Here is a 23471-nt window from a genome sequence, read left to right as displayed (position 1 = left end):
TCAGAGGTACCAGATAAACAGCCTCTTCTCTCACAAGCTCCTATCCATGATATCCTGTTTCACATTAGGTGCAAAGAGATGGAGGCAGTTGATCATGGACTGAAACTTGGTTCTAAGACCATGAATCAAAGCAAAACTTTCTATTTTTAAGTTGTTTTTCTCACACATTTTGTCAAAATTGGGAATCGCTGACTAACACAGCATCACAGATTAAACTGTGGTCAAACCTCCTGTTTTGGATCTAGCAAAAGCCACATAACTAATCTGGTTATTTCGTGACACCTAGAATTAGTTGCCTTTCTTCTGCCTTTTGGGTATCTGGACCTAAACGCATTTTACCTGGTTTCAGCAAGGCTTCCCATATAAGTTTCTTACTCTTCTTGTCTCTGATTTGCAGCTTAATCCCTGAACGCATGTGGCCAACATAGATCTCAGAGAAGAGCTGGGATTCCCCAGGGCTCCGGTAGCACAGCTCTAACTCCTGAAGAGAGAAAGAATTACTATGTGAGGATCAACTACTAATCCTTTGAAGGAGGGCTGTCCCCACCTCCATACTTTCACGATCTTGCTCACCACATTAGACACTGGCTATCCTTCACACCGAGGTAACCCACAGCCTTTTTGCATACATGTCTTTACTCAGAAGGTTGAGGACCTATATGGAACCCCATCCTGCTGATTCTATTCTCATTCTGACAAAAAACATAACAGGAAGCAACTTACGGAAGGGCTGATGTTGTTTAGTTTTATAATGGGGAATGCATAGAAGTTGGGGCTCCATTCCTGGTGGCGGGAGCTTGTGGCATTGCTTGTTATATCCCAGAGGATCTGCAATCCAAGTCTGAGGTGGGGAGCAGGGCATGGCTCTAACCCTCAAGGACAGCCACTAGTGACTTGCCTCTGATGGTTAGGCCTCACATATTTGTTTCACAACTCCCCAAATATTAGCAGTAACTGGGGTCAAGTGTTTAATGTTTACACCTGTAGGAGACCTTTCAGATTCAATCCACGATGAGTGAGAGCTCATCCTGAAGTCCTGCTCACACATCTCAAGCAAGGACTTGCTGTTCATGTTAGGCTGGTCCCTTCTCCATATCATATTGAGTCTAATTCCTCAATTTTCCTGGCCTTCTGTATTTCTGTCTGGTCCCCTAAATTGCCTTCTACCTAATGTAGATGCATTTTTCCACATCCCAAGCCCCAATTATTTTCTCTTCAATCTCAATTTGTTGCAAAGCCCAGTAACCTGCCCCACAGGGTTCCCAAGTCTGGCATCTGATCCTGAAGAGTAGCAAACTCCTGGATGCTCACCTCAGGGATGATTTCCAGCTTCTTGGACGCAGACACTATGTAGCGGGACCCGATGTAAAGATAACCTAGTGGGGGTGGCTTGTTTATTCGAACAAACTGAAACTTCATTTCTTCATCATCAATGGCCTAGGGAACATTGCAGACAGTGATTTAGTTAGCTTTCTGGGCTATACATCTATCTGGTCTGAATAAGGTAAGGTGGAGGATCAGTAAATTTGTGTGGTGTGGGGTGGTAACACCTCCTGGGTACCCTTCTGCCTTGTGTTCTGTTATAAAGTCTATTCAGTTATTGGCATCTGTCATGTTCATTGTGGGAGCAGGGTCCCTGCCAGAGAAGGGAGTTCCTTGGGTGTGGAGCATTCCCATCCTTCTGGTGGGTGGAAAGAGGTCATAGAAGGCCTTGCAGAGATAAAGGAACATTAAAGGCAGGTGGGGGAGATTCTTGTGTGAGGGGCACAGAAGAGGGTAGAATCATCAACACCAGTGTTCTCTTTACAGAAGTATATTCCCACTCCAAGTGGAGAATCTATCCAAGGGGCTCAATTGTTGCATCTCAAGATTTTTGCCATCCCACCCTGGCCCCTCTTTTGTGGTCATCAGTGTCACCTTCCGAACGGTGCAGTCATTGGGGACCAGGTAGAGATGAAGGGTGACTTTCTTGACATTGATGTGATAGTAGATCAATGTGATGGGAGTGATGGGGACGAGGCTCCTGATGGTAAGGTAGAACCTCAGTAGAACTCCCACTGGGGAGAAGCTTGGGTTTTCCAAGATTGTGTAGTACTGCTCCACCCTGGCTGGAGTTTCTAGGACCATCTCATGTTCTTGAAAGTGGGCCACACGGAACCAGGAGATGTCCACCTGACCCTCTGTGAAAGAACAGATTCAAAGATGGAGATTTAGTGTTTCCATTGAGCTATATTTGTCTGGGAAATTAGCATCAGAGGACTTAGAATGACTGTGGTAGTTTGAACGAAAATGGCCACCATAGTCGGTAGAACTGTTTGGGAAGGAGTAAGAGGTGTGGCCTTGCTGGAGGAGGTTTGTCACTGGGGTGAGCTTAGAAGTTTCAAAAGCTTGTACTCTTTCCGATTTCCTTTCTCTCTCCTCACTGACAATAAGGATGTAAGCTCTCAGCCACTGCTTCAGTACTAAGCCTGCCTGCTTCCTGCCATGCTCCCTGGCATGATGGTCATGGTTTCACCCTCTGAAGCTATAATCCCCAATAAATTTTTTCTTCTATAAATTGCTTTGGTTGTGATTTCTATTTAGTTTGTATTTAGTTTGATGTTTATAAGAAAAAAATTATAGCCAAAATGCAAATTTTATTAATTAACTTTCAGTTATAATACAGCAGAACTATCAGCTGTTTCCGCATTATCAGTTCATTATGGTAGGGAGGTAAAGGTGAGCTGCTGTCAGAGGTGACTCATGCAGACTGCCCCTCATTGGAGGCAGTTTACTTTTGGCTTTGGCTAGCTGCTGTGAGCATTCCGAGTGGAGTGGAGGTTCTTGATGGTTTCATCCACAGATGCTGTAAAGAACACAGCCTCAGAGGCAACTGTCAGAAACCTGACAGTCAGCAGGTCTTTGAGGTGCTGCCATCACCAGCTTCAGGGTCTTGGGACTGGCAGTTTCCCCATAAATTTTTATCTGCAGGATAGAGTTTTTCTGCTATGAAAGAGACCTAAAGGTACCTTTGTCCACTAAAGACAGGCTGGATGGATTTCTTTAATGGTTAATGCTAAATATGAGCTTAAAATCTAGAATTATCTTGAATGTATGCTTCAGGGCATGATAGATATTATCTTGATTGGACTGATTGAGTAGGGAAGACCGATATGCTGTGTGTGTAGCATCATTCTACAAACTAGGACTCAGGACTGTGTAAAATGGAGGTCACAAGCACATAAACTTTCACTGTTCTTTCTCGTTCTATTGACAGAGGTTACCAGGTGTCACATGCTCCATGTTCTCACAATTCCATGTCATGATGAACTGTTCCTTTGGACTGTGAGGAAATTAATTTTTTTTTTTTTAAAAAGGTCCTTTGGTCAAGTATTTTTTTTGAGCTACAAGTAAAGTAACCAGGACAGAAAATTGGTATCAGGACTCAGGATTTTGCTGTATAAACAGAATCACGTGGTTCTTAAGCCTTTGGAAATGTTTTGTGGCTGGAATGTGGAAGAGTTTTGTCCCTAGTACTAGGAAAGCCCTTCCATTCTGAGGGCAGAGCTTATGGGGCTGCAGGAAGACAAGAATGTTGAGAGAGAAAGTGGCGGCTAGTCCACTGTTGCAGAGAGTAGCAAGGTTTCTATTGGGAACAGTAAAGGGATCCATTCATGCAATTTATTGGGTTAATGTCCTGAATATGAGGGAAGATGAATTTAAACATAAGGGAATAATATGGCAGAAGAAGTCTCAAGACAGAAAAATATCCAGAATAATTCTACAAAATCTCCTATATTTTTTAGAGACCAGCATCACTGTAGGGAACACACAGTGACAACAGGAAAAGTCTTACTCTTTGTAGGTTCATCATTTGAAGATCCGAATTCATTTAAAGGCAGAAAGCCTTAAGTGATGGTGTCCCCTGTTCCACAAATGCAAATCCCAAGGAGGTGTTCCCCATGGTCAGCACACCATTCAGCCATGGTCCAGGGCGGGAACATCTCAAGCTGTCAATAGACCTTGGCAGAGCCATTCCTATAGGTTTTAACCATGAAAAATGCTAGATTGATGGGCCACTGTATCATGCTGCAGTTTCAGATAGCAGCTGAGGCCAGGAAATGTGCCTGAATCAAAGACCCTGTAAGGATCATGAGAGCTCCTCCTACGGACCTTTGAAAATGTAACCTAAGGTGGAATGGAGATGTCAGAACCACATTTTTTTTTTTTGGCTAAATTATGGTTTAGGGAAGGAGTAGAGAAATGGCCCTAGGAGAGGATATGTGTGCTTCAAGTAGTAGAACTGGAAGGGAGTTATCTATGTCCTTTGGAGTACAGTGGATGATATCATGATCTCCATAACTGGACAGAGAGTTACAGGATATGGTGTTTCTGCTGATGGAGTTTTGTCTTGCTGTGGTCTTCTGATCAGTCCTTGGTGTGCCCTGACTCTTCTATTTTGACATGGCAATGCCTATTTTGTACCAATGTATGTTATAATTTGTTTTCTATCTTACAGGGGCTCAGAGTTAAGTCTACCTTGAGTGGCTGTCAAGGGGAAGACCTTTTGGACTTTAGATTGTTGGAATTATTAAGGACTATGGAGACCTTTGAAGTTGGATTACATTTTGACTTAGAAGACAAAACTAAATTGGAACATGAAGGGGAAAGTTACGAATTAAAGTGATGTTCTTGGGTGTCAAGTTGACAATGGTAGGATCATGATGATGAATCTCACCAGCCAACTCGATGTGATCCCTGTTAATGGAGGGACCACTCTGCAGCTACCATTTTCACATCCCTTCAGCACTGAGTTTGCTTCCAACTTGCACCATGACAAACAGTGCTGCAGTGTGTGTCATTTATCCAAGAGCACTTCTATTTCCGTAGATGCTTATTCATTTCCTGCCTGCCCACACCCAAAATAAGCACACAGAAACTATGTTAATTAAATCACTGCTTGGCCTACTAGCTCTAGCTTCTTATTGGCTAACTTTTATATCTTAAATTAACCCTTTTCTATTATTTTTTATTTTACCATGAGGCATGTGGCCTACCAGTAAGGTTCTGTCTGACAGCTTGAGTCTTTCTCCTACATGGCATCTCCTTGACTCTGCCTCTTTTCTCCCAGCATTCAGTTTAGTTTTCCCACCTAGCTTTATTCTGCCCTCTCATAGACCCAAACAGCTTCTTTACTCATTAACCAATAGAAGCAACACATATACAGATGAACTTCCTGCATCATATTTCTGTTAGGTGATTGCTTTGGAATCAACAACTATGAGAAAATGAGACAATGAAATTGCTCCCATAAGTGCTACAGCTTAGGATTTCTATCAATGACGTGCTAGTCAATAATTTAACATGGAACCACACAGCATTAAAATGCTCTCTGTGTGGTAGTTCTGGGCCTTAAACCCTGGCTCTCCCCAAGTCAGCTTCAGCTCCAGCACCAGATCCTGGCACTTACCCATATTTTGTGCTGTGTTGATTTTCACAGAATTTCAAAAGATGTACCTCTCCAACTTCCCTTCTTGCTAGGGAAACTGGTCATGACCTTCCTAGGACTTGAGGGGAATGTAGGGGGCTGTACTTTCATTGTTAAAACAAGAAATGTCCTGAGGCATCTAAGATGACTTGGTAAGTTTTGGGTTTTTGGATGTAGAGAGTCACTATATATCTCCTACTAGAAGTCACCTTGCTCTTGCCTAGTCTTCAGAACTCTGGGATCACAGGTATGTGTCACCACCTGTCCCTGTGACTGTCCTTCCACTATATATTGTTCTTTTATAAACTTTAACAGATTCACATATATTTAATTTTCCAAAGGTGTACTATTCTGTTCTGAATGGAAGTAAGAAACAGGAAGGGCGGTGACCTTCAGGGAAGAAGCTTGAGTAGTGACTGGGAAGTGTTGTTGGGGAGACTAGGAGCTCTGTGTGGACCTGCTCGACTGGCCTCCTTAGACACAGTGGGAAGTCACCATTTGGGTAGCAGTGCTCCTGTGTCAGGGTCTGAAGTGTAAGACCTCATGAGTTTATGAATGTAACTATTACTTTTCTTTGTTTTGTGAGTTCTTTTCAACTGAGTCCTGCTTGTTTTCTTCATCTTCATCTGTTTTCTTCTTTGGGGCTTGGCATTAATTGCAAATATTTTTAATCTGAGGGATGCTTTGCTTGTTTTCTATTCATGGTTCTCATATCAGCTGGAACTGTCTGCATTTCTTCTCCAGTTTTTATGACTTCTTCAACTGTCAGATCATCCTCTTGGACCTACTCATCTTCAACACCATGAACAAACACCATCTCCATCTAGAAGTGAGCTGGATTCTTCTGGTCCCTGTGGTAGGCCCAGTGTTGTGCGCCATGAATCAAGGTGAGGAAATCGGCCTCACTTGTCACTTGTACAAGACCCTATTCTCTTGCTTTCGTGTTTTATTTCTTTTATAGGCAGAATCTTGTAACATGAGGGCCGGCTTGTTGCTTGGGGTTTCTGTCCTGCCCTGTACCACACAGCTGGCAAGGTCCCAAAGAAAATCACACAGAGATCTCCGTAAGTTATGCAACTGATTGGCCAATTAGCTCAGTCTTCTTATTAGCTTTTGTAGATTATATTAACCCATTATTCTTATCTATGTTAGCCACATGGCTCTTGGTACCTTTCAGTAGGGCAGGTTACATCTTGCTTCTCAATGGTCTGGGCTGGAATGCGGGAAGAGCTTCCTTCTTCCCAGAATACTCCCGTTCTCATCGCCCCAACTCTACTTCCTGCCTGACCAATCAGCGTTTATTTAAAACACGATTGACAGAATACAGACAATTCTCCTGCACCAGAATCTGGATGTGTAGTTTAGGCTGCATTTGAATTCTAAATTGTCCTGCCTCAGTCCCAGAAGCACTAGGATTACAGGAATATAGTAATACTTTATGAGATCTTTCACTGTGAACTTGGTATTTATTTAAAACATCTTCTTTTTGGTTACATGCTGTGCTTGTCTAGCTTGTTGTTCTTGTGGGACTCCTAACAGTGGGAGTATCTCTGACTCCTTTTCTCAAGACCATTTTCCTCCTGCAGGGTTGCTTTGTCTACCCTTGATATGAGGGTTTGTGCTTAGTCTTATTGTAACTTGTTATGCTGTGTGTCTTTGATATAACTTGGGAAGCCTGCTCTTTTCTGAAGGGAAACAGAGGAGCAGTGGATCTGCAGGGGAGGGGAGGTGAGGAGGAGAACTGTGATAGCAGAGAGAGGGGTGGGTGCAGTATGTATGTACTGTCTGAGAGAAGAATAAATAAAAAGAAAAAAAACCTCTGAAGGAATCAGCTTGGAACACTTTATGTCCTACCCTGATTTCTTAGGAAACCCCTCTTCTGTTGCTCCAGTTCTCAAATAGAATCTGGGCGCCCCATTTTCTCCCTGTCTGCAGTTGTTCAATGAATTACAGTGTTGGTAGACACTGGGTAACAATGTTCCTTGTTAATTTCTTTAGTCTTACTTTGCAGCAATCTTTTCAAATTGCTCAATTTATTCTCAGTTCCCTGCTGGGCCCATGAGAGACATGATATGTAAAGAACATTTAATCATCACCAGCAAATATTGCTATTGAGGATATCACTTTCCACTCAGGGAAATAGTCATAAGGCTGGGAGACATGTGTTTGAAACAAGATACATCCAACAAGAAGGGAGGACAAAACATCTCAGTGTCCACCTCCATAACCGGCTCTGCCCTGCTGAGAAAGCCATGAGATCTTTCCTCATCACCATCACCCTCTACTCTGCTATAAGACATGGCAGGTTCTCCCATCACCACCACCCAACTCCCTATCCTTCCCTTGGTTACCTTGGAGATCCACAAAGTGAGGGAGGTACACAGCAGCCACAGCTCCCCGCTCAGCCTTGATGTCAAACAGAGGCCCAGCCACCATGTGACTGTCCTGCAAGGGCATCTTGTCCAGGTGTTGGCTCCAACTACAGAATCCAATCTCAATGGTCACTGCCCTTGTCACCACAAAGTGGAGTCCTATGCTGGGACAGTGGTAAGAACCATTCACAGGGAACTGGACTCTAGAAGAGAGAGGCAGACACCAATGAACGCCAGCTCTGCTCTTCCATTAGGTGCAGACCCAGGGCAGGACTGGGGACTCAGCAGACTTGAGCCAGATGGTTCTGAGTTCTGGTTCCACTTCTAGCTGTATGTGGATCCCTGGCTAAGTCACTTATCCCAGATCTGTTTATATATATATGGATAATGACAATGCCATCTTATAGATCTGTAAATACTGAGTGATCTAGAGCAAAGTTTTGGGGCTCCAGCTAGGACCATGCACACTCGCCAAAGGCTCTACCACTGAGGTCCATCTTCAGTTTTTAGACTTTTGTTCCTGAAGTATATATTTAAGGATATCTATGAGAAAGAGAAATGAAATATAATGAGGGGGTTGAATAAAATAATCTGCAGAAAACCAACAATTAAGATGATAAGCAAAGTTGAGCACAGATGTTTAGATGGAATGGACTCACATCAGCTCTGTTGATGTGGTGATGGTGTGCTGGTCATGGAAGACGAGGTCCTGTCTTAAGTATGGGGGAGAAATAGTGAAATGTTTATGAGTGAAGTCACCTGATATTCTGGACTCACACTACTGTGATAGCGTGAAAAGGGGGAATGTGAGTAGTTGAAACAAACTTGGAAAAATGATTGCTGGAACTGAGCATTTGGACATGGAATTCTTGTGCTCTTCCGTTTGGTATGTCAGAAAAATTTTTATGATAAAGACCCCTATTTTCATAACAGCCCAAACTTCTTATTCCAGTACTGGCATTGCCTCCCTGATTGGTGAGGGGAGGAGGAGACACAATAGAGAATATACAGATGCAATCTGTGGGGGTCCCTTGTGGAAAATGTGCTTGGTAAAGACAGCCTTTTTCCAGGCAGAGCTAACTCACCGGTACAGGTTCCTCTCTCTGTCAATCACCTCAATAGCGACAGGCCCTGTAGGGCCCCAGAAGTCATCTTCAGTCCCCAGTAGTTCCACACACTTGTCTCTTGAAGAGGCAGGAGAATATGGATTGAAGGGAGCCAGGGATGCCAGTTTTGAGTACTCCTCCTTGCACTCCTCATGAGACTCCTTTTCTAGAGAAAGCCAGGCAGTGGTCATGCTATGTCTTCTCAGCACTCCCTAGTACTGGCTCAGGGCTCAACTCTTTTCTAGATTGGCCAGCCTAGGCCTTACCAGGAAGCGAGTCTACAGACTTTATCACTGTTCCTGAGGTTACCTACACATCCCAGGGATGATATCCCTAATGATGGTTATCTAATATTAGGCGGTCTGGAGAAGTCCTATAAAATACACACACACACACACACACACACATATGAAACACTACATGAACTTAGCATGTTGCATATGTGTGTGTAAATAATAATTAAATAAAAGAGATAATAAATTTGAGAGGGAGCAGGGTGGGGCTATAAGAAAAAAGTTATTCTAAAATATGAGAAAGAGAAAAAACTTTGTTCTTAAGTTTGGTTTCTTGGGTTGTAGAGATGGCTCAGTGGTTAAGAGCATTGACTGTTCTTCCAGAGGACCTAAGTTCAATTCCCAGCAACCATGTGGTGGCTCACAACCATCTGTAATGAGATCTGGTACCCTCTTCTGACCTGCAGGAATACACGGAGGCAGAATGTTGTATACATAATAAATAAAATTTTAAAAAGTTTGGTTTTTCTTAGGAAATTACCTGCTCCAACGATCCTAACAAGGTTAATTTTAATACTCTTATGATTAGGGGTTAACAAACCCCATTGAAACACAGAGGGGGGGGGAAGGAGGAGGGGGGACAGAGATAGAGACAGAAACAGAGAGAGTTACTTGTCTGTATTTGGCCAATGTTTGCCAACCTCAGCTGGCCACTTATTTTTTCAAGCTGAAAACAGCAGAAATAATAGTGTTGAGTGCAAATAGTTACATAAAATCAGAATAATATACTCAAATCAAGAAGTTAAACTCACAGACTGTGTGCTGTGTGAATTTCTTAGCCACACTAGACAGATCTCGCGCTCCAGTGGCAGGGAGCAGGGCTGGAGCTGCTGCAGCGAAACTGGGAGCTGGAAAGGTGGCTGCAAATCTGGGAAGCAGCCCGCAGCTGAGGGAGGGGATCTGGGCTGGATGCAAGTGAACAGGCCGGAGAAGAGCCGAAGTGTGTAACAGTGGCGAGGAGCGTGGAGATAAAATTTAATAATTGAAAAACGGGGAAACTCATGCTACCCGAGTGGGAGGTCCGAAGTCCAAAGGGGTGTGAAGTCCAAACGGGTCCAATGGGCACCACTCAGAGAGCACCTATCTACCCCAGTTTATCTACCTGGGCTCCAGGCGGCCACACCCTAGCCATATGTGATTGGCTGAGCTTCCCCATCAGTCAGAGACCCAGAGAACCTACAGTATCAGGTATCATGTCCCTTACTCAGTTTCTCTCCTTTCCACTTGATATGTCACAAAGCATGCCATGTGGATTGAGCATTTGCTATGAAGCTGTTGTTAGATATTATGTTATGTTCTCAGATGTGACAGCCCGTTCGTACTTAGAAGCAATGAAAAAAGGGGGAATGTCATGAAATATTATTTTAAGATGTGTTATATTTGTTATGCTATGGAACATTTGTTTTAATGATGCAAAGATGGGTTGAACCCTTTTTTGTTGCATTTGTTGAACTCTGTGAAGCTGTGTTATTTTGTCTGTCTATAACACCCTATTGGTCTAACAAGGAGCTGAAAGAGCAATAGAAAGGCAGGAGAGAGAACAGGCCGGGCTGGCAGGCAGAGACATAAACAGGAGGAAAAGAGCCCAGAAGAAGGAACTAGAACTAAAGGAGAAGAGGACACCAGGGGTCAGCCATCTAGCTACACAGCCAGTCATAAAGTAAGAAGTCAAGAAAGTATAATAGAACAGAGAAAGATAAAAGCCCAGGGGAAAAGGTAGATGATATAGTTTAGGAGAAACTGGCTAGGAAGAACCCAAGGTGAGGTCAGGAATTTACAAGTAATAATAAAACTCCCTGTGATTTATTTGGGATGTAGATGGCAGGCCCTCAAAACAGTCAATGACACACAGCTACATTTTAAAGAGCCAAGAGTAAAACACAACCAAACAGAGGCTCACATGTGAGGAACCACCATCCATGTCATTAAAAGTCCCAATGCCAGCTGCCAGCTCAGCTTACCTTGGGTTTTGATTTCAGACTCCTCAGAATTCCTTGTATCATCAAACAGCCTCCTATAGTCTGATTTCTTAATTGGTTTCCAATATCCATACCTTGATCTTATTCGTGGAGAACCCACAGAGGATGGCATTACTGCACCTGTAAATGATGGCCATGGGAAGGGACAGTGATTGTGTGATTGTCAGAGAGGCAACAGTAGCAGTCAGGGCAGCAAGGCCAGGATCCTACCTGCTTATCCACATACTCTTCTCCACAGTGTTCTGGAGAGAGTGATGCTCTTACAGGTCCTGCAGGAAGTGATCCAGCACTGGGACCATTAAGTTGACACACCTATGCTGATCTACTCTAGTCCTAAGTGTGAGTCTCCATTCTTCCCTGAGTCTCAATTCCCTCCCGTGGGTCTCTGAGCTTCTACCCCATGAGGATAGGTAGGCTCTTACTGTGTAGTTCAGGCTTGCCTTGAGCTCCTATTTTCCTGCATTAATTTCACACTTTCTAGGATTATAGGAATATGTCTATGACCAGTTGTCATATGTTTGAAGCCTTTTGATTTTCTTAGTGTTCAAACTACAGCTTCAAGATGGATATAGTGTCCATCAGACAGAGTGGTTCAGAGATTCTTGGGGGCCCATGAAAATATTTCAAATAACAGCTGACTTATTAAGTGGCATCCTAGGGAGGAAGGTGAGAGTCTTTAAAACGAAGCTTTGATAAGCAATGAAAATGAGCGTGGAAGTGTGTGATGGAGTGGAATTGTTTTATGGAGCAACTTGGAAGAAGGGAATAGTGTGGAAAAAACACGAAAGGAGGATACTGGTGGCAGCATAGGAGCAACCTTTCTTGGGAGAGAGATATGAACAGTAGAATATCTGATACAATATCAGTGGAGTCTTCCTCAACCCGTGTGCACCGGCCTTCTTGCGTGCAGCCTGAAGATGAGAGACCTGCACACGATGCTGAGTCAGCAGCAAACCATGGGTGAGCAGAGTCGATGCTCAGATACTGAAACTGAAACACAGTCTGTACAATGTCCTTTTCTATAACATGCATTAAATGAGCTAAGGTGACAACTACAGGCGATGGCTTTTGATTCTGTATTCATCATTCTCAAGACTTTAAGTGGGGTGGGAAGAATGGAACAGAAGGGAAAGACAAGGGTTAGGTGTGGGCCGGACCTTCACAGAGTAGCAGTAGGAGGAAGGAGGAATAAATCTTTCCTCAGGTCCCATTATTCTAAATTCCAGCCCTGTGTCTGTCTTTATATGTTGTGAGCTAGGCCAAGGTAACCTCTTTCTCTAGACCTTGTGCACTAGAGAGCGGTGGCTACTTTGATGCTGGAGAAGAGGCAATGGTGTAGCCTTGCTAAGCTGAAATAAGGGAAGTCAAGCTGAAGCTGAGGCAGAGCCTTCTCTCTCCTTGGAGTTCATCTTCCTGGAACGTCAGGACCTGTATGACCCCTGGAATTTCAGAACCAACTTATAGTTTGAGCTGAACTCTGGGTGCCATTTGGGCTAGGCTCACTGCTGACCCCTGTGGGTTCCAGTTTCTTCACATGTCAGAGCCCAGGGGCATTTCTAGCCTGTAACTCTTTGCACTCTATCATGGCTCCTCTGGTCTATTTACATTGCCTGTGCCAGGTCCCCATACAGGGGGAGGTTCACCTGTGAAGAACCATCATCTATGTGAACTAAAGGTCCCATTCCCAGCTGCCAGCTCCACTTACTGTCACTACAGTATCCAGAGTCAGCAGATCCACATGGAACACATATAGAATCTGAAGTCCAACTTGGTCTCCGACGTTTATGTTCTGAACTCAGTAGTTGTGAGGATCCCTGGTGGGTATTGGTATCCACATAGGGCATGATGGTTGAGCCTGGGGGAAATGATGAAGAAAGGGCCATGGGAAGGGATAGTGACTGTGTGATTGTCAGAGAGGCAGCAGTAGGAGTCATGGTAGCAAGGCTGGGGTCTGACCGGCTTATCCTCACACCCTTCTCCACAGTGTCCTGGAGAGAACGCTGCAGGAAGCAGTCCTGCACAGGGACATGACATTCACACACCTGTGCTGATCTACTCTAGTTCTGTGTGCCAGTCTCTATTCTTCTCTGACCCTCTATTCCCTCATATAGCTCTCTGAGTTTCTATTCCACATAAATAGTTAGAATCTTACTGTATAGTTTAGGCTAACCTGGAGCTCAGACTCCTTCCACATTAATTTCATAAGTTTTGGGATTATAGGAGTATGTCTGCAACCAGGTAATTTAACTTTTTTTTGAAGCCTTATTATGTTTCATAGTGTTTGATCTATAGTTTCAGGGGGATATATGTGCATTACACATACATATATTTTTTGTGGAATATTAGTTGAATATAGGTTACATTTTGCTGTGGAATATGTGTCTAATGATGCAAAGATGTATTGAATTCTTTTATGTTGCATTTGTTTAATTCTGTGAAGCTGTATTACTTTGCCTCTCTAAAATACCTAACTGGTGTAAGATAGAGCTGAATGGCCAATACATAGGAAGGCAAAAGGATAGGCGGTGCTGGCAGGCAGAAAGAATAAATAGGAGTAGAAATCTGGAAGAGACAGAAACACAACCTACTACTACACAGAGAGGACCAAGAGTTGAGTGACCACCCGCCTGGTGGGACACCCCATACTGGGGCAAAACCCCGGGCCCCTCCCCGACCTGCATCAGTTTCTCCAGCCAGTCAGCAGGAGAGTTTCCTGCATGTAGGCTGCTCTAATACTTCCTTAACACCCATAGGACTCTGCAAACTACAAGTCTGACTGAACCCCTGAATCCTCTTATCCCCTGGCAACCTCAGTAGAACTCTGAAATACAGCCTGCTACTACACAGAGAGGAACAAGATCCAGACAGTAGATGAGTTTCCTGCAGGTAGACTGCTCCAAAACTTCTGAGACACAGACAGTAACAGTACAGAGCAAACCAACAACAGTTCCCAAGATAGTCACTGCAAGGAATGGACCAAAATGCAAAGACACTGCCAGCATCAATTGAAAAAAGAGATGGGTAAGCACCAAGGCAAGAATTCATCCAACAACTTAAAAACCAACATGGTAATACCAGAACCCAGTGGTCATACGACAGGAAGTCTTGATCATTCTAACCTGGAAGAAGCAGAAGAAAATGATTTTAAATGTAACTTTATGAAGATGATGGATACCTTTAAAGAGGAAATGAAAAACTCCCTTAAAGAAATTGAGGAAAAGACAAACAAAAAATTGGAAGAAATCAATAAATCCCTCAAAGAAAACCAAGAAAAAACAATCAAACAGGGGAATCAAACAGTTCAAGACTTGAAGTCTGAAATAGAGGTAATTAAAGAAAACACAAACCGAGGAAATTTTGGATTTGGAAAATCTGGATAAATGAACAGAAACTACAGAGGCAAGCATAACCAACAGAATACAAAAGATAGAAGAGAGAATCTCAGGTGTTGAAGATACTATAGAGAAAATAGATTCATTGGTTAAAGAAAGCATTAAATCTAACAAATTCTTAACACAAAACATCCAGGAAATCTGGGACACCGTGAAAAGACCAAGAATAATAGGAATAGAAGGAGAAGAACTTCAGCTCAAAGGCACAGAAAATATATTCAACAGAATCATAGAAGAAAACTTTCTCAACCTAAAGAAGAATATTCTTATGAGGGTACAAGAAGCTTATAGAACACCAAATAAACTAGATAAAAAAAAACCAAAATAAAACATAACCTCATATAATAATCAAAATGCAAAACATACAGAATAAAGAAAGAATATTAAGAGCTACAAAGGAAAAAAGTTCAAGTACCATATAAAGGTAAACCTATCAGAATTACACTCAACTTCTCAATGGAAATCATGGAAGCCGGAAGGTCCTGGGCAGATGTGCTACAGACAGTAAGAGACCATGGTTGCAGGCCAGACTACTATACCCTGCAAAGTTTAAATCACCATTGATATTCCATGACAAAACCAGATTTAAACAAAACATATCCACAAACCCAGCCCTAAAGAAAGTACTAGAAGGAAAACCCCAAAACAAGGAGGTTAACCTCACACGAACAGATCCCAAAGAAGGAAAACACACATACACTACCACCGAAAAATAACAGGAATTAACAACCATAGATCATTAATATTTCTTAATTTCAATGCACTCAATTTACCTATAAAAAGACACAGGCTACAGATTCAACGCAATGCCCATCAAAATCCCAGCAAAATTCTTCAAAGATCTTGAAAGAATGGTACTCAACTTCATATGGAAAAGCAAAAAACCCAGGATAGCCAGAACAGTCCTGTACAATAAAAAAAATTCTAGAGGCATCACAATCCCTACTACAGAGCTACAGCACTGAAACAGCTTGGTACTGGCATAAGAACAGACAGGAGGACCAATGGAACTGAATAAAAGACCCGGATATTAATCCGCACACCTTCAAACACTGGATTTATGACAAAGAACCAAAAAATATCAAATGGAAAAAAGAAAGCATATTTAATAAGTGGTGCTGGCATAACTGGATATCAACATGTAGAAGAATGAAAATAGACCCATATCTATCACCATGTACAAAACTCAAATCCAAATGGGTCAAAGACCTTAAAATAAAGCCAGCCAAACTGAAACTTATAGAAGAGAAAGTGGGAAGTATACTTGAATGCATTGGCACAGGGAACCACTTCCTAAATATAACCTGAGCATCACAGACAATGAGAGAAACAATTAATAAATGGGACCTCCTGAAACTGAGAAGCTTATGAAAAAGAAAAGGACATAGTCGACAAGACAGAACAGCAGCTTACAGGATGAGAAAAGACCTTCATCAACCCCACATCAGACAGAGATTTGATCTCCCAAACATACAAAGAACTCAAGAAATTGGTCATCAAAAGAACAAATAATCCAATAAAAATGGGGTACAGACCTAAATAGAGAACTCTCAACAGAGGAATCTAAAATGGCCGAAAGACACTTAAGGAAATGTTTAACATCCTTAGCCATCAGAGAAATGCAAATCAAAACAACTCTGAGATTCCAACTTACACCTGTAAGAGTGGCCAAGATCAAAAACACTGATGACAACTCATACTGGAGAGGATGTGGAGTAAGGGGAACACTCCTGTGTTGCTGGTGGGAGTGCAAATTGGTACAGTCCCTTTGCATATCAGTATGATGATTTCTCAGAAAATTAGGAAACAATCTACTTCAGAACGCAGTAATACCACTTTTGGGTATATACCCAAAGGATGTTCCATCGTACCACAAGGACATGTGCTCAACTACGTTCAAAGTAGCATTGTTTGTTATAGCCAGAACCTGAAAACAGCCTAAATGCCCTTCAACCAAAGAATGGATAAGGAAAATGTTGTAAGTTACACAATGAGTACTACACAGAAAAAAAAAATGACATCTTGAAATTTGTGGGCAAATTGATGGATCTAGAAAACATCATATTGAGTGAGGTAACCCAGATCCAGAAAGACAAATATCATATGTACTCACTCAAAAGTGGCTTTTAGACATAAAGCAAAGAAAAACCAGCCTACAATTCACAATCCCAGAGAATCTAGACAATAATGAGGACCCTAAAACAGACAGACAGACATGGATACACTAAGGAAGAAGAGGAAGGAGAAAAAGAAAAGATCTCCTGAGTAAATTGGGAGCATGGTGTCCATAGGAGAGGGTAGGAGGGGGGAAGTGGAGAAAAATATATAGCTCAATAAAAAATAAAATAAAATTAAAAATGAACTCCATGTTAAGTGTCCTCCTGGAGCCTGAAATGAGGAAGATTGGGCTCTGAGAAACAGTTGTGTGGTTGTCAGAGAGGCAGAGGAAGGAGCCAGGGGAGAAGCCCGGGGTCCTTCCTCCTTACCCTCATAGCCTTCCCCATTGTCACATGGGAAGAATGATGCTCTCAGAGTTCCTGATGATGAAAGATCTTTCCCTGGGACCATGAAGTTCACACTGGTTCTATATTAGACCTCCATCAGAATCTCTAGTCTTCTCTGTGAGCCTAAGCTCCCTCATGTGAGGCTCTAAGCTTCTGTCCCACCGGGTTTCAAACTATTATAACAACAACAGCACCAGCAATTGCATGGGCTTGTACTTATAATACCTGAACATTTATTGAATATTGACTATTTACGATTTAACATGGATTATCACTTTACTCTCACAGCCCAAGGAAATAGGTTTTAACTTATTTACAAGTGATTTGTCCAGGGTGATGGGACCAACACTGGGGCCCAGCTCCAAAGTCTTGTAACTTAAGTTGTCACCCGGCACTCCTTTTGGGAACTGGCTTGAACCTGTGCTCACTTCTTTCCTGAATGCCAGCCTCTTCCCACTCCTGAAGCTTCAGAGTGCTCCTTTCCAGGGACCCGAGAATGCACTGGTGTAAGAGAGGGTGTGGGGCTCTAAGGTTCACTTAGGAGTTTCTGCTTGCCTTCTGGTTCCAGGCTCTCCTGGGCCTGTGAATCCTTTGGACAAGAAATTAGCCTAACCATGGAAACCCAGCAGGTGGGCTCAGTGGTGATGAAGAAGTCACAGTAGTGGTTTGGGGTCCTTGTTGTACTTACTTATCACTAAGTCCTTCTCTGCTGGGGCTTTGGTCTGCTGTGGCTCCAGATCCATCTGCTTTCTCTTGGGGTCCAAGACCTGTTGGCCCTTTTGCTGAGCCTCCTCTGGGCCTCTTGCCTTCTGGGACTGGGCTTCATCCATGGCCATAGAACCCTCAGAGGATGCTTGACTCTGCAGCTTGCACTGGTCCCGCTTTCGTTTTCTCTTCCGTCGCTGCTCCAAGTTTAAGAGCAGTAGATCCTTGTCTCTACCAGCCATTTCTGTGCTGGGAAAGGGTGTTTTACTGGAACTGATGGAGAACTGGAAATAAAGAAAGTGTAGAGCAGTATCTACAGCGACAGATAATGCTCTGATCAGAACAACTGAAGAACTCGGGTCTCTCCTGGGGATAAAGACTGTGTGTCCTGGTGAAGTGTTTGGGCTTTATAGAGCAAAAGAGAGAACTCTGGGAGGAAGTTTTATTGGTGGATATGTTCTCTAGAGCTTCATGAATGATGCCTGTGGATGTTCTCTTTACTGCTTTGACTTTTCTATCAGGCAAGTGTTCTGTTATGCTGAATTGGAGGTTTTTCAACTTGTCTAAGGTTTGCTATTTTAGGTCATTAAGGTCATTTATCTGACCCTGAGGACTAGTAAAAGGAAGAGGGGGGAATGTATTCTCTCATTGGCTGCTTCCTGAAGGAGAGGGATGATGGAGGTGGGGCTAAGCTTTATCTCTTGGGTTTAAAGGGAAATAGGTTAGGGTGACTTCATGAACCAGAAAAAGAGTTAACTTGATCTGCTGCAGTAGATCATGTGATTGCTGTCATTCACTCCTGGAGAAATCTGTGAAAACAGTTAATAGACGGAGCTATAGTAAGTAACGTGACACTGAAGACCCAGTAACTAAGGGGACCCAGTTAGCTCCTAGTCAGGGTAGCCATTGTCCTAATATGGACCTAGTGATGGCAGTGATTTGATCCATGAGGAACTTGTGTAAAACTTTAAAGGACAGGGAAAAATGGAAGGATGAGGATAAGGAGGAATGGAGAGATCAAGGGGAGGAGCCAGAGTGGGAGGGAACCAGAAGCCCATCTTTAGGAAGATGACTGTCACTGAATCTTTGTCTGGTACTTAATTAAGTCTTGGGCCCTGTCAAACAGCTTGGGTTTGTTGGTGCAGAAGCAGCTGTGTTCCTGGAGGAGGGCACAGTTCCCAACAGTAGCAGCTGACAGCAGATCTAGGTTTCTGACTTTGGAAAATTGCAAGAGCAAAGACTTGTCTCAGGCCTAGCCGTGGTGATGGAGTTGGGGAATGGAAATGTGGGTATTGGGAGAGTGGAGGGTGGGGAATGTAGGGATGGGGAAGTAAGAAGATGGAAGGATGCAGGACATGGAGCATGACAGCAGGGAGGATTAGAGGATGCTAATCAAGGGAGAAGGATTGGGGATGTAGAAAAGGGTGTTGGGATTACAGGGACAGGAGCAAGAGAGGATAGGAAGACAGGGATGGAGGATCCAGGGATGGAACGTGCAGGGCACTCAGTACTCTGTGTCTCTCAGATTCTTTCTTTTCTAGTGTCCCACTCTAAGATCAATCCTTCAGCCATTACTGTGACAGAGGGTAGGATGATGAGAGGTAGCACAGAGGGGGAGTCAAGAGCTCAGTATGAGTTCAGGCTAGTCCCCTGTGAAGGAATTTAGAAGTCTCTTGTCCATGGGTACCACACAGGGAGCATAATCCAGAGACAACGAAGCTGGAAGGACAAATTACACAGAGAAAACCAAAGAGCCACATGAACAAGTGTGGGGTGTTAGAGTGACCCAAGACTTTCCCAGAGGACCCCCAAAAAGGACAAAGCGAACATTAGTTCTACGACCTTGTCCAGGAGTGAAACTAGTGAGGCTGGTCTGACACTGGAGCCAGTGCCTCAGAGGAACTGAAGTTGTAGCTTCGGGGGACCTGACTCTTCTCCATGGACTGTGGTTTTCAGTCGTAAGGCAACTGTGTCTAAGGGATCCTGTGTTCTCTTAGCACATTGACAGCTCTCTTCTGACCTTGGCTGTCCCCTACCATCCCTCAAATAGCATAAATGATGCTGTACTTCCTAATAAACATGCTTGGCTTATATCATCAGTTTACGCAAGAGCTGTTGTTTCTGTCTTCTTTGTTTCTCATCCTCAGTCCTCCCACTTAACTCCTCCCCATTCAGGACCCTTATTCCTGCAGCTTCATGTCAGACAGGAGAGAGGGGGGTGCAGGAAAGGCTTTGACAGCAGCAGGCACATGAAGCACACAGGTGAATCCAGCAACCTCCCACCCCAGCGCTGGCCTGCAGACTCTCCAAGCAGGGCTGGAGCCTGGGCTCTGGCTCTCAGGACAGGTTCCCATGTCTTACACAGTATGCCTTAGTGCAGTTAGGCCAGCACTTATCTTTCCCACACCTCAAACGTTTTGGTGGCACCTGTTGGTCCCACTACTCACTTGTTCCTCCACTTGGCCATCTGGTGTGTGTCCCTGGCCGAGGCTCCTCAGCTAGAAATCATGCTCTTTAAAACGGATAGAATCTGGTTCCTCCAGGACGCCAGGCATGAGAGTCTGCGCAGATGTTCATCCTCTGAAACCTGATAGTGGGGGCTGAGCAATGTTCAGCTCATTTCCTGTTGTAAAGTCTCTGCAGATGCCTGGGCTGAAGGAGGAGTCAGGCTTGAGAGCTTCTTCCAGGCCTGCAGAAGCCCTACCTCCTGAGTACAGGACTCATGTCTGAGCCTCACTTCCCTTATCTACTGAAGCGGGGACTCCCCAGGTTTGCCAACAGGCCTCAGTTCAGCAAAAGCTCCTGATCTCCCAGATTTGTGCTCTGGATCTCTGTACTTCCTCTCTTCCCTGTAGCCTGTCCAGTTCACAAGCTCTTCATTTCAGGAAGTGGATGGCAGGCCCCAAATCCTGGGGCTTTTCTCACTCCTGGACTCTCCTAAATCTCAAATCTGGCATTTGACTCTTCCTAACATCTTTTTTTTTTCTGTGGGTGTGTGGAGTCTGTGCATGTTCTTATGCATGTGAAGTCATATGTATGTGCATGTGTGTGACATGAGAACGTATGAATATGGTTAGTCTAGCTACTTAGACAGCTGGGGGACTTCCTGTTCCCTCCTCCTGAGCTCTGGGATCACAAGCCTGTAGCCACGCCCAGTAGGCATCTGTGAGGATACTGTGGGTCAGAGCACAGGTCCTCATGCTTGCATAGCAACTGCTTTACCCACTGAGCCATTGCTGCAGCCCTGACACTGGCTTGTAAAGACATCTGTAATCTGACCCTTCTCACTGTGTCCAAGGTGACTGCTGGTCCAGCCAGCACCCTGGGTCTGTGCTCCAGCTTCCTACCTCTCTCTTCCTGCTGAAGCTTCATGGTCTATTCTCAGTCTTGAAGCCAGAGTCACAACCTTATATGTAAATTACCTCCTTGCCTCTCTCTTGCAATCCTCCCTGTCTTGCTCTGAAAGAAACCCAGGTTCTTTTCCCTGGGTCTCAAGGCTCTGCATGGCCTGACTCACCCCACCCTGCTCTATTTCTGTCATAGGCTCCCACTTCTGGCTCCTCACTCACTCTGTTGTGGGCTGTCTGCTCTACCTTCCTACTGCTCAGCTTTCCTTGAACACACCAGGAACTTGCTCACCTTCGAACCTTTGCACTGGCTTCACCCTTCTCTTGGGATGACTTTCTCCTAGGTAGAAGCTTGCTACCTGCTCTCTGAAGCAGCACCGCAGTCCCAGAATTTACCCTCCTTTATGCTTCTGTTTGTCACCTGTTGCCACCTAACGGCACAAACTTGATTTCATTCGGTAATTCAATGGAAACTCTTGGAGACAGGACTTAGCTTGTTTGTTGACTGGTATGCCCCTTGGGTGCAGGTTAGTGCCTAACTAACAATATCAGCACAGAGAAGCTCACAGTCTCTAAGAGGTGATTAGTCCTTTAATAGTAACATCTATCTATCTATCTATCTATCTATCTATCTATCTATCTATCTATCTATCTATCTATCTATCTATCACATGTGCTAGTCATAAGAAAACATTCAGGAGTCAGTTCTTGCCTTCCACCATGTACAACCCTGTGATCCAATTCCGGACATAAGGCTTGGTGGCAGCTGCCTGCTGTGTGAATCTCTTCCTGGGAAAACATGATTGATATAGGAGGACCATGCCCACTGAGGGGTGCCACTGATTGGCAGACAGTCCTGGGTTGTATGAGAAAGCAGGCCTAGCAAGCCCTGGAGAGCAAACCAGTAAGCAGCACTTCTCTGTGGTCTCTGCTGCAGTGTTCTGGCAAATGTTTTTCTTATGCACTGTAGTTTGATCATTCAGACCACTTCAACTTCCAACCACAAATATTAAGAATTCTTCTTTCTCCATATCCTCAGCAGCCTTTGCTTATTTACTTATTTATTTATATGGATAGTCATTTTCACGGTGCTGAGACCCTGTGGTGGTTTGAGTAGAATGGCCCCCACAACTCATATATTTGAATGCTTGCCCTCAGTTTGTGCAGCTATTTGGAGAGGGTTTGAAGGATGTTCTTCTTAGAGGAAGTGTGTCACTGGGGGTGGCTTTGAGGATCTGAAACCCACACAGGTCCCAGTGTTTCCAGTTCTCTCTCTGCCTGCAGCTTGTGGATGTGAGCTCTTAGCTACTCCTCCAGCACCATGCCTGCCTGCTGCCGTACTCCCAGCCATGATGGTCACGGACTCCATCCATGATCTCCAAATGACATCCTTTCAATTTCATGTGGTCCCATTTGTCAATTTGTCCCATTTTATTAATGCCCTTAGCTCTGCAAGCATCAGGAAGTGTTTCCCCCTCTTTCCCTCTATCAGATCCAGGGCTTCGAGTCTTGTGTTGATGTCTTTGGTGCATTTGGAGTTGCGTGCTCTGCAAGGAGATAGGAGAGGATCGTTCTACCTGCAGGCGTCCAGTTTATCAGCACCACTTGTTAGTGAGGCTTTCTCTTTGCCAGTGAATAAATACTTTGTCACCAATGAGTGTTTTTGTTTGTCATTTTACTTGAGAAGAGCAACAAAAAAAAATCCCCTTATTTTTATCATCTGAAACTTTTTACATCCAAAACATTCTTTCCCAATGGATTGTTTTCAAGCCAGAACTTATTTGACAAGTTATTCAAGAAATACATGAAAATAATTTCAAGCTCTCTTACTGCAGGATGGAAACACTGCCAGGATACTTGATGAATTTACTGTAAAACATCATGTTAAGATTGATAAATCTTAGTCTGTCTGTTTTGATAAGTCGTGGTCCCAGAACTCTGAAAACCACACCCATGCTGCATGTTCTTTGTAGAATCATTTCTTGAACTGTTTAGACTTGGACAAGAAAAGAAACAATAAATAAAATTAAATTTCTTGAGTTTAAATAATCTGATGTTTTAAATAACACTTGGTTCTATACATTTATACACTTAGTCTGTATCTGCACTTAGCATGTAGCCTCATTTGTGTATGCTCAAATATTTGTTGACCAACTCTTGTGTAACTTTTCTTGGGAGATGTAAAATTAACACTTGCCCCTAACTTCTGAACTTTCCAAAACACAAAGACTGACTCATTAGCTAATCTTATTGAATAGAAATGCATTTGTTAGAGATTCCTCATGGAGCCATTGAAGACCACAGAC

At 43.6% G+C, this 23471-nt stretch overlaps 2 protein-coding genes across 2 annotated transcripts in view; both read right to left on the bottom strand.

The window, feature by feature from the left end:
* Window positions 1-23471, bottom strand: part of LOC126513956 (NACHT, LRR and PYD domains-containing protein 1a-like) — a 123839-nt gene that overhangs the window by 4418 nt on the left and 95950 nt on the right. The window lies entirely within an intron of this gene.
* Window positions 1314-20420, bottom strand: LOC126513954 (NACHT, LRR and PYD domains-containing protein 1-like). The gene is made up of 7 exons (XM_050162582.1): window positions 20266-20420; window positions 17802-18627; window positions 12923-13072; window positions 11200-11337; window positions 8925-9111; window positions 7819-8042; window positions 1314-1437 (listed from the first exon to the last, which is right to left on the bottom strand). Exons 2-7 carry the CDS (start codon window positions 18058-18060, stop codon window positions 1430-1432), a joined length of 966 nt encoding a protein of 321 aa, XP_050018539.1. The 5' UTR covers window positions 18061-18627; window positions 20266-20420; the 3' UTR covers window positions 1314-1429.

This window comes from Alexandromys fortis, unplaced genomic scaffold (genome assembly GCF_014885135.2).
Source record: "Alexandromys fortis isolate MF-2015 unplaced genomic scaffold, M_Fortis_MF-2015_v1.1 scaffold_84, whole genome shotgun sequence".
Classification (NCBI taxonomy): Eukaryota; Metazoa; Chordata; class Mammalia; order Rodentia; family Cricetidae; genus Alexandromys; species Alexandromys fortis.
The sequence above is the reverse complement of the archived record's forward strand: the minus strand, read 5'-3'. Positions and strand labels throughout refer to the sequence as shown.

Excerpts from the sequence above, each read along its gene's own strand:
- LOC126513954 (XM_050162582.1), bottom strand. The coding sequence starts at position 18,060 with ATGGCTGGTAGAGACAAGGATCTACTGCTCTTAAACTTGGAGCAGCGA. Across the intron at positions 13,073-17,801 it reads AGAGAAGGACTTAGTGATAA|GCTCAACCATCATGCCCTAT; the intron begins GTAAGTACAACA and ends CATTTCCCCCAG. Across the intron at positions 8,043-8,924 it reads AGAGAGAGGAACCTGTACCG|AGTCCAGTTCCCTGTGAATG; the intron begins GTGAGTTAGCTC and ends TCTCTCTTCTAG.